The following is a 19,851-nucleotide window of genomic DNA, read 5'->3' on the forward strand; positions in this document are numbered from 1 at the left end:
TTGCAAAACCAATACGGCAAAAACTACATCTCTGTAGAAGCGGACATCCTATGGGCTCTCACTAGATTCCACTTATTAAGGTGTTAGTACGTGTTATTCAAGTTCGTTTAACAAAGAAAGTTAGGCAAAAATGTTTAGTACTCGCTGACAGTCGGGTCGCCTAACGCCAGCCTTGCGATAATAAAGGTCCATGTTGCGCAGATAAATCAAGAACTCAAACTATCATCTGCGCGTATTTTATTCCACTTTCTATTCCACTGATTGTCTAACTTGTGCGTAACTTGTCAAGCATGCACGATGGTGGCTACATTTCTCATGTTTCTCACTCTTATATATACTAGTAAGACTGGCACTATCAGTGTTTTATACAGCAGCGTCAGCTTTTTAATTAGTTTTCGTAAGATGTTTTTGGAGCACCAGATCCTCTTTAATGAAAATCTGACAAACACACCCTAGCCTTTTAGAGTCTGTTTTTTAGGTCTTTCATACCACCTCCCTCCTTAAAAATAAGTTAACTTCTGAGTGTGACATAAATGACGAGTTTTTTGCATGCGTACTGCCTCAATTAACATGACGGCAATTAAACTGGCTCTTTCCCTGAAGCCATTCATTGGTGTTACACAGCACCCGTGGTATCCTGGAAAGGCTGTATAAATGTACTGTTAAAGTGGTTATGATCGTTTCTGCAGAAAAGTTAGCTTGTCCAGCCGTTTGGGGCCGCGAGTTCTGCACCAGTTATATGTAAAGGAGGACGTTCTCCGACAGTGTGAAGTGATAAGAACTCAGGAGGGCAAGACGATTTATTTAGACAGACAGACTTACACTTTCTTTAACTGAGTTTTTTACTCGGTTACTGCATTACAATTTCACTCTGTTCCTTCTCTTTGTCTTTCTTGGTGTTAGCTTCTATCTCCTTGACTTTCTCTTTTTCATTTTTACTCCTCCTTTCTCTCTCCGTTTAATTAAAAATTTCCTGTTCTTTTATACCCAATCGTTTTAATTCATCTGACTATATAGGTTTTCTTCGCTAACATGCAGTTAACTCTATAGGAAGAAATTAATTATAAAAGAAAACCAATGTCAAGTTGCGGAACAAGATGTTCGAGCAAAAAAGTGCTGATTCGGCTGATTCCAGAAAGATAGACTGTTGCAACATAAACAAATCAGTTAATTAAATGATGATTTATTTTATCGCTTTGCGTACTTAAGTAATTTGATAGTTTCTAGAACCTAAAAAAATTTATGCACGAAACTGACGCATTTAGTTCCCGTAATAGTACTTTGCATTCTTTCCACCTCACTGCTGCGTGAGGTGGAAAGAATCGCGGGCTCATGAAGTCACCTACGTCTTGGTCAGTGACTGATAATACCACACAACAAACGCAACTGATTTCAAAAGCTAAACCTTTTCTTCCATATCTTTTTTCTTCTTTTCTTGTGTTTCTTTTATCTCTTTCTTGAGTGACTTTTCGCTTTCCATGAACACAAGATAAGCTCCTTTTCTGACGTTATTCTTGAGCTTAGTCTCAGCTGCCACTATGGTACCATGGACATTTTTGCCATCACCCAAACTGTACTCTGCAAACTGTAGATGCTAAGATTAGTAGAAATCACAATTGCTGCTGTCGGTAGTAATTTCACAGGCGTGGACGAGTTGTTGCCCCTAAAAGGTGGCAGAGAAAGTGGGGTGTTCACGCAATCGCGTGAGGTAGTTATCCGACTGTGAAAACTTTGTCGTTTAAGGTACGGAAAAACAGGCAACGAAAATGTGCAACTTGTTTTGCGACACTGTTGCAAAACAAGTCGAATAACGATTCGCGTGTTACCACTCACGAATCAAACCTGAAATGTTGTTGCTGGTTTGGAAACGTTGTTGCAAAAAAATTGGAGAGTAGTTCCACTTTCTACAAATTCTGTTTATAATACCTTTAATATGGCCATATGGTTTTATAGCAGCAAGGATGGCACGGCTGGTTGGTGCGCGGCCTTCAGTATGCAAGATCCCGAGTTTGATCCACGGTGACATATTGGACGAAAAAATGGATTTGCTTCAAATTTGCTCTGTGTACCTTCGACTAGCTTTGATTAAATACCGTTAAGACGGAGCATGGAAAGAGTGGGGTAAAATGTTTATCAGTTGAATTACTGTCACGAGAAATCAACGTAAAGTATGGTCGCTTTACCTTTACCTATATAGAGAAGACAACGCTACATTCATCAGGCTGATATTATTCTTGAAGCTGGATTTTAGATATTGCAGTGCAATGAACGCCAAAATAAGTGATTTCTAGAGTTTATGGCATTTTACCCTTCATTCGGATTACAGTCAATCCATAACGCACTTAGACATGACTAAGGATCATTTTATTTTATTTGTCTTTAATGAGTTCTCTTTCCTATTCATGTCTTTGTCAAAGATTTAGAAACTAAACTCGTTGTTTTAGTGTTTTTTAGTTTGTAACGGGGGACGTGCTCCGGCAGTGTACGTGAAGTGATAAGAACTCAGAAGGGCAAGACGATTTATTTAGACCAACAGACTTAATAAAGTAATAAAGGACAACATACAGCCCGCACTTACTCTTGAGTTTTGACTGCTGGCGAACACGTTTTTAAAGGCATTCTCGGCTTTCGCTTCATTGCCATTTCGGTTCAGAAGCTGGGTCATGTACAAGTATGACTGAAAAGCAGAAAAGGTTCAGTAATTAATGTTGAATCAAGGTCATTTGCTCCTTACGTGGGCTACAAGGTTAGCATTAGGTAACATCGCCTGAAGCCAGATTGTTTCTTTCAATAAAATTATATAAAGAAAAACTTAAAGAAGCTGTGTCACCACAGGCAGCCCAAGCGCACTATTTGTGGGTTCGGGCTTCAGAGGTCATTTGGTCCGAATATACTAGAATTATTAGTGTATTATCTGATGCCAAATAAATGCAAAAAGTCTTGAAGATATGAAGTCTTCTTGTTTGTCTATCTTTACTAGTAGCCTTTAAGATAACGAAAATCGATATTTCTTGCATTATTACATGTGATTCGGGCCCTTATTGTTCGAATTTTATCACATGTATTCGAATCTACAACGCTAAGAAAAAAAAAAATCATGATCACGCGAAATATTAATTCAAAAAGCTCCCTTACCTTTAATTCATAGCCACTTTGTGTCCTACGGTCGGTTTAAACGCCGTTTAGTCAACTTTCTTTCCATCGAATACTGAACACTATAAAAGAAGGGAAGGCTGGAGACCTTCCAACCGACCCTCGCCGCTCGAAGGCCAATAAATTCCAAACAAAGCGACCGATCTCCCTAAAATTGCCACCAGCCAGACCGAAGAGTGTATACCTACCCGTTCGACGAGCGCCAGGTTCTAAGTTCGGCTGCATGAGCTCGTGGAGCGCTACATTTCGCATCGATTCTGGCCAGCTTCGCTTCGCCATGATGCGCAATCTGAACTGTTATCCTACGAGATTTGAATCTTGGAGCTTGGCGACCGCGTCAGATCGACAAAACGTCACTCTCGCGGGGGAGGGTCGTCACTTTTGCCCTATCGCAAACCGACACTGTTCGGGAGCCGGTGCGTTTAATTCGGCCGGAAACAGCTCACGCGTGTATGACACATGAAACCCAAAAACGTCCCCAACTGTCTTTTCTCCGATTTGAGATTTAAATCTTGCCAATAACGGTTACAAAATCAGTTCGTGGCAGTCAGTTGTCTGGATCAGTAGTTCTGTTCAAGTTCGATATTTCCTTTCGTATTTTAACAACAGTTCATTTCAGAGCTACCCTAAAATTTATTTTTCTTCTTCACGTAGCTTGTTTGTTATTAAAAATCACGTGTGTTTCGGTTCCTGTGGCGATCGCGTGTGTCTAGCGTTTGAAGAAAGTCTGTTGATAACGATGTTATCAAAAGTAGCCAGACAATAGGAGGATTTTCCTCCTCCGAAGAAAAGAAAATCTTTTGGCTGTTCAGAAGAGTGGAAAATATGGTAAGTGAAACAAATTCTAATAATTATGTTGGTGTCGGTTTGCGATAGGGCAAAAGTGACGACCCTCCCCCGCGAGAGTGACGTTTTGTCGATCTGACGCGGTCGCCAAGCTCCAAGATTCAAATCTCGTAGGATAACAGTTCAGATTGCGCATCATGGCGAAGCGAAGCTGGCCAGAATCGATGCGAAATGCAGCGCTCCACGAGCTCATGCAGCCGAATTTAGAACCTGGCGCTCGTCGAACGGGTAGGTATACACTCTTCGGTCTGGCTGGTGGCAATTTTAGGGAGATCGGTCGCCTTGTTTGGAATTTATTGGCCTTCGAGCGGCGAGGGTCGGTTGGAAGGTCTCCAGCCTTCCCTTCTTTTATAGTGTTCAGTATTCGATGGAAAGAAAGTCGACTAAACGGCGTTTAAACCGACCGTAGGACACAGAGTGGCTATGAACTAAAGGTAAGGGAGCTTTTTGAATTAATATTTCGCGTGATCATGATTTTTTTTTTTCTTAGCGTTGTAGATACGAATACATGTGATAAAATTCGAACAATAAGGGCCCGAATCACATGTAATAATGCAAGAAATATCGATTTTCGTTATCTTAAAGGCTACTAGTAAAGATAGACAAACAAGAAGACTTCATATCTTTAAGACTTTTTGCATTTATTTGGCATCAGATAATACACTAATAATTCTAGTATATTCGGACCAAATGACCTCTGAAGCCCGAACCCACAAATAGTGCGCTTGGGCTGCCTGTGGTGTCACAAAATTCAGACAAAGTAGGTAATTACAAAATACCCGTTAAACTGAGAAAAACATAAAAATAACCACCTAAAACATTAAAGGAAGGTTAAAATAACACAACAGAAACAACAGATTCCAAGGATGGGCAAAACTGAAGAAGATTGAAATGGATTGAATATAGGGTTTTTGAAAACTGTTCAGCCTAACAGTTTTTCAAAGTTGATCCCTGCTGCTTGCAACTTCATAAATAATGCTCAGGAGACATATTTGTTTGTTTCTGATCTCTGATATTTGTCATTTACATGTAATTTCTGTGCTTACTTTAAGTTCCATAGTGATTGAGGGCGAGTAATTGGCAAAATTAAACAAACTGAACTGGACTGCCATGACACAGCCCCTTTAAGACCAACTTAACTGTGTAATCAGAAAAATAACAAGGAAGGTAAACAGAACTAGGATGCTTTGAACCCGAGTCATTTGCTTCAAAACCTTCATCCATATCCACTACGCCAAAACTACTTAGAGGGCGGGGACGGTTTGGGGGGAAGCGAAAAACATGAAAAAAAAAAACCTTTTTCCTCGCCCCCCTTCTTCTACAGCCATAATCTTCGACGCCTGCCGCCTCGGTACACTTGAAAATCAAAATGGCCGCGCGCCATGAAAAAAATAATAATAACGGTAAGACGCGCTATATCTTGACGATCTCACGCAAAAACAGGGAACCGTGAACAGTCTAGCCAAATCCCGGAGTTTATACAATATATATCTAGCCGGTTTTTTGAAAACCAACCTAAGGAAATTTGCAGTCATTTGTGTGAAAAAGCGTCAAAAGGCACGTTTATTAAGCCCGAGAAGCTCCAAAATCAAATTAACAAAGAAAAGGAAAGGAGAAAAGGAAGAGCGAGGAGAGGGAAAGGAGGAGAAGAAAAAAAAGCGATGGTTTCTTAGTTTTTATAAGAGTTACATTGGAGATGGCACACTTTGACAGATTGGCAGAATTCTTTGGAAACAATTGATTCAGCGAAATGAGCAGCATTGATGCCAACTGCCCTGAAACGCCGTATGTCACAAGCAAATGGCACACTTTGACAGATTGGCAGTATTCTTTGGAAACATCTAGCCGATTTTTTTAAAACTAACCCAAGGAAAATTGCAGTCATTTGTGTGAAAAAGCGTCAAAAGCCACTTTCCTTAAGGCCCAAAAGCTCCAAAATCATAGTAACGAAAGAAAAGGAAAGAGTGAGGAGAAGGAAAGGAGGAGAAGAAAAAAAATTAGTTGAAGAAATTTGTAAAATCACACAAAGTAAGTTCAATTGTCAAATACTACAATATGAAATACACTTTATATTATGCTCATGCAAAATTGAAAGCAGTAAAAGGAAAAAGATTAGTAGGAAACACAGGTATAGTTCATTTGAGTATTGTGAGATGGAACCTCTTAAAAAGAAACATTTAGTAATGAGGAGAAAAGAAAACAGGCAGATCGGGGTATAGATTTTTGCATTGAACAGTATAAAAATACTATAAGAAAAGTTCTCTGTTATGTATGTTGTGTTTGTAATCGATTACTTTATAAGAGATCAGTTCACATTTTTGGCAAAAGTAAACATCGGGTCAAAAGTTTTTCAGTGTAAAGTCTTTACTTGATGGAAAACAGTATGTTTGTAAAACATGTCACTAAATACAGACATTTTCTATCAACACGTCCTCAGTGCCACTATTAACAGAGTTCGACTCTATTACCAACATCCAATAAAAACAACCCCATGTAGAAACCCAGCAACTACCTCACAAACTACACCCATTATCTTAGCAATCAACTTCGACTACTGCACTACCCACGCATCCCCCATACTCACAACAAACTTCACCTACGCTTAGTACAACCACTCCCAAATAAACGCTCCCACACCTTCTTGTTTTTCTTTGCAAAGTTACTGCATGAGAAACCGAAGCACCCCAGCCACGATAAACGAGGGTGTAAGCTGTGTAATATAACATAACGTCGTGGTTTGCAATCGCGCTGGCTGAGATAAGAACTAGACGGATTTAAAGGGAAAAAGCGGGAATGCAAGCAGTCTATAATCTATAAAAAACTTAATTTTCATCGCACGTGTATCACTGTACTAAGAATGCTTCATAATATGAGGTCGTACGCCCCTTAGAGGTCAAACAATAGCGCAATAGGTGTGACTAAAAAATCCTTAACCGCTGTCGTCTATTTTTTTTTACGAAATATGACAACTGTTGCAGCATAGTTTGTGCCTAATGAATTTTTATGAATGCATTATACTTTTACTCCACAATTTTTATTGCTCGAGTATTCTAACTGTAAAGAGGCAAAAAGCAAGATTCGGCAGAAATTCCAAATTTCATTTAGTAAAACACTACCAAATAAGTCTACCCCAGGATTTTGTCAAAAGAATCAAAACTTGGAACCACCTTACTAAACTCCAATCATTTACTTTAGCCGGGAGATCAAAAAAAATTAATATTGGAATTTTGAAATACTCTAACTTTAATCAAAGGTAGCGATTTGTTCCGGTGCAAGAATATAAATATTGTTACACAATTAACAAAATATGGTTCACAAATAACTCTTCTTTGCAACTTAGAATACGAAACATAAGTTCTATTTAGACTTCGCTTAAAAAACTGTCCCTTAATGCTTAATAGTAGTCTTAAGCAATCTAACAAAGACGGCTAAATCCACCCCTCCCCCCCCCACTCCCCCACCATAAGGAAAGAACGAAAAAGGGTCCCAAAAACAAAGGCTAGATGTAAAAATAAATATCCTGCAGTTCATCAAACGTACATTAAACCAAGAGCCATATTCCATTATGGCCTTTGTTTAAACTTGGCAGAAAACCCCCAGTGACGCAAGTTGCGGCCCCTGCTTTAATTCATCGCGAATTAAAATAAAACTATTTGAGTCAGTAATCAATTGCATGAATTACATACTTCTCATATAAGAATATATATTTTTTGTTACATTGACTAAGTTTTTCTACTGTTCTGTGCGTTACCATTACTTTGCAAGTGGTACCTAATTTACAGTTAGGTAACATTTTCTTGAGTTTTTAATAAGTAATTAAGCAAAAAATCCGTTTTGTGATGGCAAAAGTCTAATTATTATGCTCAGTTAGCTTTAGGTCGCTGAATCAATTGACAGTCGAAAGTTTCATCTGATTCTCTGTCGACCGTCGAGGGAAATTTGTAAAAATTTAAGCAAAATACTTGAAAGCTAAGGTGGGCCCTACTTTCACTATTCGAAGTTTAATATATCAATAATACGCTGCTAACTTACTAATAACCTTTCTGAAATCTACTAAAGGACTTTAAATAATAAGAGTTTGAAAACTCTGAGAGTGTTGATCACTGTCGGCGCTATTTGCCAGAAATACTTGTACACGGGTGCATAGTACAGTACCACGAAAAGAAGCTCATTAATTTCAGAAAATGCAATGAGAGAAAAATCTTTAACTATCTGTTCTATACATTTTTGCCCATGTTTCCACCGAGTGGTAAGTGGTCTAAACGAAATCACACAGAGGAAACATAAAACCTCTCGGACGGCGTCTGACCGTGGTGGAAGTAAAGGTTTTCACTCATGCTCAATACATGTAAGACTGTTAAGAGATATAATGTCTAAAAACTGTTTTCTACTTGCACCCCTGATCCAACTTAAATCTGCTGACTCAAATAATCAACCCATGTCAACGTTTTAAAAACGCCTCAGACATTTGACAGTGGTGGAAGTAAAGGTGACGATGTTCGGTTTTGAAGTTTTAACAGGTAAAGCTTATTTGTCTTTTTGACTCGAATTTATCGATAAAACCGGTGAAAACGTTTTTTGTTTACAAATGCAAATTAAGCTTAATTCTTGCGTTACTTTATTTAGTTGACTTGTTCATAAATAAGCTTAAAACTAAGTTTTTATTAATCTTATTTTACAGAATGATTTTAAATACAAGAGAAATTTCCCCCCAAGAGCTAGACGAATGCCCTCAAAGGTTTTATTTGTCGGCAAGAAAATGCGAGGGCCGCGGCCGTTCGATCGGTCATTACGCGCCAAAATTGTAATCGTTGGCAACAGCATTTGAGTTAAAAATCATCATTTTTGTGCTCAATTATCTCACTGTTTTAGTATATACTAAAACAATTATTCACCTCAGTGTCGGTGGCTAGTGGTGTGGGTATTTACCTCGCTGCTTCGCAGCTCGGTAAAAATCTCCCACGACTAGCCACCTTCACTTCGGTGAATAACTGTTATCTAAAACTGTTTTACATATGCACACATGAAAATCCAACTTCAATCTGTTGACTCAAAGAATTAACCCAAGTCAACGCGAACGCCCCAGATTTTTGACAGTGGTGTGAAAGTAGAGGTTTTCGCTTGGTCCGTATGCTCAATACAAGCAGAACTGTTAAGAGATATAATTTCTAAAAACTGAATTATATTTGCACCGATGAAAGTCCATGAAAATCCATCTTCGATTATTCAAAGAATCAACCCAAGTCAATGCAAGTTTGGCTAACCTGAAGTCTTGATAAACCGCCGGGGCTATGATACTATAGTCTTGTATCTTCACTATTGTCCCTGTTGCTGATCTTCAAAGTCGGTGGACTCGATTGATATCAATCCATACATTCTAAGAGCTTGTTCATAACATGGTGGCGGGTCCTTTTCATCATCCGAGTTATCAATGTCTTTCGTCCAAAATCCTCGCTGTCCTAAGTGTGGCGAAACTTTCGGAACATTTGAAATCGCGATAAAATAGTCAGGCAAATCTGTACAACAAACTTCAGCACATACCGGACGATGTGGAATATGATTATACGGAAGGACCGGGGCTGGAGATTTTTCCAAATCTTCCATGGGAATCTCGGAGACAACTACGTCTACTGAGTTGCTTTCAGGCCTGTGTCTTTTGTTGCAAGCTATTACCGCAGCTCCACTGCCAACAAAAAATAAGATGAAGGCACCTCCACAAATCTTTCCAACCAATGAGATAGTTGATTGGCTACAATCATCTGTCTCTTTCGAATTGCAAGGTTTAGCGAAAAGCTTCATCGAAGCAAGCAAAACTGAAAGCACTACAATACACATCCAGGCTATTACAAACACTGCAACGCAAGCTTTTCCTCTTAAAAGAGTCGACCACTTTGATCTTCTTGGTTCTTGATTGGTATCATCAGCCATCATTCAAAACATCACTCAAGTGTCTGAAGAAATGCGAGATAAGAAAATTTGGTTCCATTTCCTGCCGCTCGCCATGCACATTTTCAACCAAAAGGTGTTTGCAAGTACAACTGAGGCAATGGTCACGATCAAGCCACAGTATATCAGGTTTTTAGATAGACTGAAAACAATAGGCTCAACGAGGTAGAACCATAAGCTGACCGAAAAGAAATTGGAAGGAGTTTTTACTTCTCCGTCTGTGGATCAAATCCTATTGTGTGACCATTCAAATCAAACCTCTTCGGCAGTTCTTCACTGTGCTACGTTTTGTTTTTCCATACAGCAAAAAACCATTTTGTATTTTAACAGTTAGTTTTCGGCACGCTTGAATAGATCAGAAGACAAAGGACAAAGGACAAAAGCTGAATGGCCTGAGATCACCTGATGTCGCAACAGTCCCCTGAGACACCCGCGCGGCGGGTTCCAGGGAGACTCCAGATAACATAATAAGTTACCGAGTTGATAAACGTTATAAACTCAAATAACTACCAAGAAAATATTTTTAGTAGTTGACGTTTCGAACACTAACCATCCTCCGCAGCAAATCTAGCCCTTGGTCGGTGCCACTTTAGAAAATAGCGTATAGGGAGAAGCAGTCTTGATGGAACTTAGACATGTTTTTCGTTCAAGTTGTATTTTGTTATGACTGTTTATTTCAAGGAGCTAATTAGCATGTTAAAAACGTTTCGAGAACTTTCTATAGCACGCTTTGAACTGGACAAACCGGTTTTTCTTGAAAAGGTCTTCGTATTGTATGCATATCTGCATTTTGCTGTGCTGCCTGGCCTGGAGATATTTTCAAGATGAGGCCGCTTCCAAATCGAGAAACCATAGCTGTTCTTCATTTTTGGTCGAATGATCTGACGTCGAAGGTTCAAGGTTTTTGGTTTGCCGAAGTTAGTTATACTGAGCGTGCTTCTGATGTAAAAAAAACTTTCCGAAGTTTCTTGCTCGAAAGGAAAAAGCGTTGGCAACGATCCTGCTGTCAGTTGAACAACCCTTCATTCTATTTTTACTCGCCGGGGATAACACAGTAGTATAGTAGTTAAGGGTAACAGCGTTTCGCACCGGTAACGCTGATACACAAATGGACTCCGTCTTCGTCTTCGTCCATTTCCCCCAACTACTATACTACTATCAACCTTGGGCCTTTTTACGGGCCGCTGATTGAGCTTTAAATATACATAATAACTTGAGCGTACAACAGTTAGTAATTGTAGCAGGGACTTTCCCTAACAGCAGGAAGTCAATAATGTCATACGGCCGGTATTTTCGCGACAAAATAAGTCATAGTCTACTGACCAAATTGAAAAATAACAAAACTGTGTAGCCCCACGTTTTTACTGCACATAATAAACCTGTTCTCGCGGTACGTGCTATTACCTCTTCAAAATGAGCTTTATAATAAACTCCAATTCAATCTTTACTTTAATGTGGAATGCGATTTTTTGTCCCCTATAAGGGGCTTTTTTTATTATAATGTCTGTTCTACGCAATGTCAACTAAACCAACCTTAAGAGGTGTTCCGCTTTAAGTCCTCCTTTTAGGCAAAACGATTTAAAGAGATAATTAAATATCTAGCCGATCTTTTGAAAACCAACCCAACAATATTGGAGTCGTTTGTGTAAAAACCGTTAAAAGGCACGTTTCTTTAGCACGAGAAGCTCCAAAATCAAATTAATGAAAGAAAAGGAAAGGAGGAAAGGAAGAGCGAGGAGCAGAAAAGGACGAGAAGAAAAAAAAGCTATGGTTGCACTCTTAGTTTTTACAAGAGTTACACTGGAGATGGCACACTTTGACAGATTGGCAGAATTCTTTGGAATCAATTGATTCAGCGAAATGAGAAGCATTGAGCGAAATGGCCTGAAACGCCGTCTTTCACAAGCAAATGGCACACTTTGACAGATTGCCAAAATTCTTTGGAAACATCTAGACGATGTTTTGAAAACCAACCTAAGGAAATTTGCAGTCATTTGTGTGAAAAAGCGTCAAAAACCACGTTCCTTAAGGCCGAAAGGCTCCAAAATCATAGTAACGAAAGAAAAAGAAAGAGTGAGGAGAAGGAAAGGAGAAGAAGAAAAAAAATTAGTTGAAGAAATTTGTAAAATTACACAAAGTAAGTTAAATTTGCAAAGACTACAACATGAAATACACTTTATATTATGCTCATGCAAAATTGAAATCAGTGAAAGGAAAAAGATTGCGAGGAGACACAGGTATAGTTCATTTGAGTATTGTGAGATGGAACCTCTTAAAAAGAAACATGTAGTAACAAGGAGAAAAGAAAATAGGCAGATCGGGGTGTAGATTTTTGCATTGAACAGTATAAAAATAAAATAGGAAAAGGTCTCTGTTATGTATGTTGTGTTTGTAATCGATTACTTTATAAGAGATCAGTTCACATTTTTGGCAAAAGTAAATATTTTTTCAGTGTGCGGTCTTCATTTGATGGAAAACAAACAGTATGTTTGTAAAACATGTCACTTAATACAGACATTTTCTATCAGCACCTCAGTGCCACTATTAACAGAGTTCGACTCCATTACCAACATCCAATAAAAACAACCCCATGTAGAAACCCAGCAACGACCTCACAAAGTACACCCATTATCTTAGCAATCAACTTCGAATATAACTCCACGCCTACTACTTCACTCATCTCAAGTAATCCCCCAAATATACAATACCACTGCACTACCCACGTATCCCTCATACTCATAACAAACTTCACATACGCGTAGTACAACCACGCCCAAATAAACGGTCCCACAGCGTCTTGTTTTTCTTTGCAAAGTTACTGCACGAGAAACCCAAGCACCCCAGCCACGATAAACGAGAGTGTAAGCTGCATAATGTAACATAACGTCGTGGTTTGCAATCGCGCTGGCTGAGACAAGAACTAGACAGATTTGAAGAGAAAAAGCGGGACGGCAAGCAGTCTATAATCTATACAAAACTTAATTTTGATCGCACGTGGATCACTGTACTGAGAATGCGTCATAATATGAGCTCGTAGAAACTGTAGAAACGCCCCTTAGACGCCAAACATTAGCGCAATAGGTGTGACATGAAAAATCATTAACCGCTGTCGTCTATTTTTTTAGGTATGACAACTGTTGTAGCATAGTTTGTGCCTAATGTATTCTTATGAATGCATTAATTTCTGTAATACTTTTACTCCACAATTTTTATCGCTCAAGTATTTTAACTGTAAACTTGCAAAAAGCAAAATTCGACAGAAATTCCAAATTTCATTTAGCAAAATACTACCAAATAAGTTAACCCCAGGATTTTGTCCAAAGAGTCAAGAGTTGGAGCCACCTTACTAGACTCCACTCATTTACTTTAGCCGAGAGATCAGAGAATATTAATATGGAATGTTCAAATACTCTAGCTTTAATTAAAGGTAGCGATTTGTTCCGGTGAAGGAATATAAATATTGTTACACAACTAACAAAATATGGTTCACAAATAACTCTTCTTTGCAACTTAGAATACGAAACATAAGTTCTATTTAGACTTCGCTTAAAAAGCTGTCCATTAATGCTTGGTAGGAGTCTTTAGCAATCTAATTAACCCCCTCCCCCACCCTCCCCCACCATAAAAAAGAACGAAAAAGGGTCCCAAAAACAAAGGCTAGATGTAAAAATAAATATCCTGCAGTTCATCAAACGTACATTAAACCAAGAGCCATATCCCATTATGGCCCTTGTTTAAACTTGACAGAAAACCCCCAATGACGCAAGTTGCGGCCCCTGCTCTAAATCATCACGAATTAAAATAAAATTGTTTGAGTCAGTAATCAATTGCATGAATTACATACTTCTCATATAAGAATACTTTTTTGTTACATTGACTAAGTTTTTCTACTGTTCTGTGCGTTACCATTACTTTGCAAGTGGTCCCTAATTCACAGTTAGGTAACATTTTCTTGAGTTTAAGTAATTAAGCAAAAAAACCGTTTTGTGATGGCAAAAAGTCTAATTATTATGCTCAGTTAGCTTTAGGTCGCTGAATCAATTGACAGTCGAAAGTTTCATCTGATTCCCTGTCAACCGTCGAGGGAAATTTGTAAAACTTTGAGCAAAATACTTGAAAGCTAAGGTGGGCCCTACTTTCACTATTCACTATTCACTATTTAATATACCAACAATACGCTAATAACTTAACCTTTCTAAAATCTACTAAAGCCGATGGGCGGGACTTTAAAATAATAAGAGTTTGAAAACTCTGAGAGTGTTGCTCACCGTCGGAGCTATTTGCCAGAAATACTTGTACTCGGGAGCATAGCATTTACCAAGAAAAGAAGCTCATTATTTTCAGAAAATGCACTGAGAAAAAATCTTTAACTACCTGTTCTATGCATTTTTGCCCATGTTTCCATCAAGTGGTAAACGATCTAAATGAAATCACACAGATGAAACATGAAACCCCTCGAGCGGCGTCTGATCGTGGTGGAAGTACAGGTTTTCACTCATGTCTCAATACATGTAAGACTGTTAAAAGATATAATGTCTAAAAACTGCTATCTACTTGCATCCCTGAACCAACTTCAATCTGCTGACTCCAAGAATAACCCATGTCAACGTTTTAAAAAACGCCTCAGACATTTGACAGTGGTGGAATTAGATGTTTTCACCATAGTCCTGTGTGCTCAAACCCTAAAAGATGCTCAATACATGCAAGACTGTTAAGAAATAAAATATAAAAAAACTGTTATAGATATGTAGACTTGAACTAGGTCAAAAACATTTACTTGCTACTCAGAGTTTCATGCTTCATGAGAAGCAATCATCAGGCAACTGCCAAAAAGAAACATTACATGGTGTTTTAGAGTGATTTTGAAAAAAACGGTAGCGATTCATAATAGGCTGGGTTACATAGCAACGGAAAAACAATTTTCAGTAAACCGCTGAAAAAAAAAAATAATAATAATAAAAATATATATAATAATAATAAAATAGAATAAAATAAAATACGTCTTATAGGCTTAAATAATCACGTTATTCAGAAGAAATTTCTTTGCATGTCTGCAACTTGATACGAGTTCATTTCTGTTGTTCAGGGTCGCCATATTCGGTCTACAAATTATATAGTACTTCTCCCACAGACATAAATTACACTTCTTCGTTACATTTGAATAGGAAATAGCATGAAACTCTGAGTAGCAAGTAAATGTTTTTGACCTAGTTCAAGTCTACATATCTATTCAAAGCTCTGGTAAACCCATTGAGCACTTTAGTTGATGATCAATTTGAATTTCGTCATTTCATTTTAAAAACTGTTATATGTATGCACACATGAAAGTCCAACTTCAATCTGCTGACTCGCAGAATAAACCCATGTCAACGCGAACGCCTCTGACATTTGATAGTGGTGTGAAAGTAGAGGTTTTCGCTCAGTCCGTATGCTCAATACAAGCAAGACTGTTAAGAGATATAGTTTCTAAAAACTGAATTATATTTCACCCATGAAAGTCCATGAAAATCCAACTTCGGTGATTCAAAGAATCAACCCAAGTCAAAGCAAGTTAGTCTGCCCTGAAGTCTTAATAATCCGGGGCTATGATACTATAGTCTTGTATCTTCACTATTCCCCTGTTGATGCTGATCCTCAAGATCGGCGGACTTGATTGATATCAATCCATACATTCTAAGAGCTTGCTCATAACATGGTGGCGGGTCCTTTTCATCATCCGAGTTATCAATGTCTTCCGTCCAAAATCCTCGCTTTCCTAAGTGTGGAGAAACTTTCGGAACATTTGAAATCGCGATAAAATAGTCAGGCAAATCTGTACAACAAGCTTCAGCACATACCAGACGATGAGGAATATGATTATACGGAAGGATTGGGGCTGGAGATTTTTCCAAATCTTCCATGGGAATCTCGGAGACAACTACGTCTACTGAGTTGCTTTCAGGCCTGTGTCGTTTGTTGCAAGCTATTACTGCAGCTCCAATCACAACAAAAAATAAGATGAAGACACCTCCACAAATCTTTCCAACCAATGAGATAGTTGATTGGCTACAATCATCTGTCTCTTTCGAATTGCAAGGTTCAGCGGAAACTTTCATCAAAGCAAGCAAAACTGAAAGCACTACAATACACATCCAGGCAATTACAAAAGCTCCAACGCAAGCTTTTCCTCTTAAAAGAGTCGACCAGTTTGATACTCTTGGTTCTTGATTGGTATCATCAGCCATCATTCAAAACATCACTCAAGCGTCTGAAGAAATGCGAGATAAGAAAATTTGGTTCCATTTCCTGCCGCTCGCCATGCACATTTTCAACCAAGAGATGTTTGCAAGTACGATGGAGGCAATGGTCACGATCAAGCCCCAGTATATCAGGTTTTTAGATAGACTGAAAACAATAGGCTCAACGAGGTAGAACCAAAAGCTGACCGAAAAGAAATTGGAAGAAGTTCTTACTTCTCAGTCTGTGGATCAAATCCTATTGTGTGACCATTCTAATCAGGCCTCTTTGGCAGTTCTTCACTGTGCTACATTTTGTTTTTCCATAAAACAAAAAACCATTTTGTATTTCAACAGTTAGTTTTCTGCACACTTGAATAGATCAGAAGACAAAGTTCAAAAGCCTAAAATTAAAACTGAATAATCTGAGATCACCTGATGTCGCAACAGTCCCCCTAGACGACCCTTGCGGCCGGTCTCCAGGGAGACTCCATATAACATAATAAGTTACCGAATTGATAAAGGTTATAAACTCAAATAACTATTAAGAAAATATTTTTAATAGCTGACGTTTCGAACACTAACCATCCTCCGCAGCAAATCTAGCCCCTGGTCGGCACCACTTTAGAAAATACCGTATAGGGAGAAGCAGACTTGATAGAATTAACTTAGACATGTTTTTTGTTCAAGTTGTATTTTGTTATGACTGTTTATTTCAAGGAGCTAATTAGCATATTAAAAATGTTTCGAGAACTTTCTATAGCACGCTTTAAACTTGACTGACCGGTTTTTCTTCAAAAGGTCTTCGTATTATATAAGAGGTCGAATTTGGCCAGTTTTCTCTCTTTCGTTGGTAATCGAACTGTCACAAAGTTCTCTTGCGTTTTGCTCGTAAATAAAGTTCAATTTGTATTTAGAGAGTTGGGGAGCTCTCGTACTTTCACTAAGTCGAACCGAACAGGTTAAAGGTCCAGATTATTGCCATCAAGCTAGTTCCCGGATGGAATAGAGACCGGTAATCAACTGCGTGCCTGAATGCCTCCAGGCATATCTGCATTTTGCTGTGCTGCCTGGCCTGGAGATATTTTCAAGATGAGGCCGCTCCCAAATCGAGAAACCATAGCTGTTCTTCATTTTGGTCGAATCATCTGACGTCGAAGGTTCAAGGTTTTTGGTTTGCGGAAGTTAGTTATACTGAGCGTGCTTCTGATGTAAAAGAAAACTTTCCAAAGTTTCTTGCTAGAAAGTAAAAAGCGTTGGCAACGATCCTGGTGTCAGTTGAACAACCGTTCATTCTATTTTTATTCGCCGGGCGATAACACCAGTAGTATAGTAGTTAAGGGTAACAGCGTTTCGCACCGCTAACGCTGATACACAAATAGATTCCGTCTTCGTCTTCGTCCATTTTCCCCAACTACTATACTACTATCAACCTTGGGCCTTTTTACGGTCCGCTGATTGAGTTTTAAATATACATAATAACTAGCGTATAACACGAAGTTACTAATTATAGCAGGGACTTTTCCTAACAGCAGGAAGTCAATAATGTCATACAGAAAGGTATTTTCCCGACAAAATGAGTCATAGTCTAATAACCAAATTGAAAAACGATTTAAAGAGATCATTAAATATCTAGCCGATTTTTTGAAAACCAACCCAACAAGATTTGCAGTCATTTGTGTAAAAAACCGTCAAAAGGCACGTTTCTTAAGCCGAGAAGCTCCAAAATCAAAGTAACGAAAGAAAAGGAAAGGAGAAAAGGAAGAGCTAGGAGAAGAAAAGGAGGAAAAGAAAAAAAAAGCAATGGTTGCTTTCTTAGTTTTAACAAGAGTTACATTGGAGATGGCACGCATTGACAGATTGGCAGAATTCTTTGGAAACAATTGATTCAGCGAAATGAGCAGCATTGATGCCAAATGGCCTGAAACGCCGTCTTTCACAAGCAAATGGTACACTTTGACAGATTGGCAGAATTCTTTGGAAACATCTAGCCGATTTTTTGAAAACCAACCTAAGGAAATTTGCAGTCATTTGTGTGAAGAAGCGTCAAAAATCACGTTCCTTAAGGCCGAAAGGCTCCAAAATCATAGTAACGAAAGAAAAGGAAAGAGTGAGGAGAAGGAAAGGAGAAGAAGAAAAAAAATTAGTTTAAGAAATTTGTAAACTTACACAAAGTAAGTTCAATTGTCAAATACTACAATATGAAATACACTTTATATTATGCTCATGCAAAATTGAAAGCAGTAAAAGGAAAAAGATTAGTAGGAAACACAGGTATAGTTCATTTGAGTATTGTGAGATGGAACCTCTTAAAAAGAAACATGTAGTAACAAGGAGAAAAGAAAACAGGCAGATCGGGATGTAGATTTTTGAATTGAACAGAACAAAAAAAAAATAAGAAAAGGTTTCTGTTATGATGTTGTTTTTGTAATCGATTACTCTATAAGAGATCAGTTCACATTTTTGGCAAAAAAAAATATTCGTGTCAAAATGTTTTCAATGTGCAGTCTTCATTTGATGGAAAACAAACAGTATGTTTGTAAAACTTGTCACTTAATACAGACATTTTCTATCAACAGTTCTGTGCCACTATTAACAGAGTTCGACCCTATTACTAACATCCAATAAAAACAACCCCATGTAGAAACCCAGCAACTACCTAACAAACTACACCCATTATCTTAGCAATCAACTTCGAATATAACTCCACGCCTACTACTCCACTCATCTCAACTAATCCCCCAAATATACAATACCACTGCACTACCCACTTATCCCTCATACTCACAACAGACTTTACATAAGCTTAGTACAACCCCGTCCAAATATACGCTTTCACAGCGTTTTTTTTTCTTTTTGCAATGTGTGAGGGTGTAAGCTGTATAATATAACATAAAGTCGTGGTTTGCAATCGCGCTGGCTGAGATAAGAACTAGACGGATTTAAAGAGAAAAAGCGGGACTGCAAGCTGTCTATAATCTATACAAAACTTAATTTTTATCGCAGGTGTATCACTGTACTTAGAATGCGTCATAATATGAGGTCGTAGAAACTGTAGAAACGCCCCTTAGACGCCAAACATTAGCGCGATAGGTGTGACATAAAAAATCCTAAACCGCTTTCGTCTTTTTTTTTCTTTAACGAAATATGACAACTGTTGTAGCATAGTTTGTGCCTAATGTATTTTATGAATTCATTAATTTCTGTAATATACTTTTACTCCACAATTGCTCGAGTATTCTAACTGTATAGTGGCAAAAAGCAAATTTCGACAGAAATTCCAAATTTCATTTAGTAAAATACTGCCAAATAAGTTTACCCCAGGATTTTGTCCAAAGAATCAAAAGTTGGAACCACCTTACTAGTTTCCACTCATTTACTTTAGCCGAGAGATCAGAGAATATTAATATTGGAATGTTCAAATACTCTAGCTTTAAATAAAGGTAGCGATTTGTTCCGGTGCAAGAATATAAATATTGTTACATAACTAACAAAATATGGTTCACAAATAACTCTTCTTTGCAACTTAGAATACGAAACATAAGTTCTATTTAGACTTCGCTTAAAAAGCTGTCCCCTTAATGCTTGGTAGGAGTCTTAAGCAATCTAACAAAGACGGCTTAATCCACCCCTCCCCCCCCCCCCCCTCAACTCCCCCACCATAAGAAAGAACGAAAAAGGGTCCCAAAAA

At 38.2% G+C, this 19,851-nt stretch overlaps 1 protein-coding gene across 1 annotated transcript in view; it reads right to left on the reverse strand.

The window, feature by feature from the left end:
* Window positions 1-1,346: 1,346 nt before the first annotated feature.
* The window catches only part of LOC140935986 (uncharacterized), a 35,950-nt gene continuing 17,445 nt past the window's right edge, over window positions 1,347-19,851 (reverse strand). Inside the window, exons 4-5 of the mRNA XM_073385565.1 lie at window positions 2,579-2,677; window positions 1,347-1,585 (exon numbers count right to left, since the gene is read on the reverse strand). Coding sequence (XP_073241666.1) covers window positions 1,400-1,585; window positions 2,579-2,677 — 285 coding nt within the window. The 3' untranslated portion in view covers window positions 1,347-1,399. The remainder of the gene's footprint in view (window positions 1,586-2,578; window positions 2,678-19,851) is intronic.

This window comes from Porites lutea, chromosome 4 (assembly GCF_958299795.1).
Source record: "Porites lutea chromosome 4, jaPorLute2.1, whole genome shotgun sequence".
Taxonomy (NCBI): Eukaryota; Metazoa; Cnidaria; class Anthozoa; order Scleractinia; family Poritidae; genus Porites; species Porites lutea.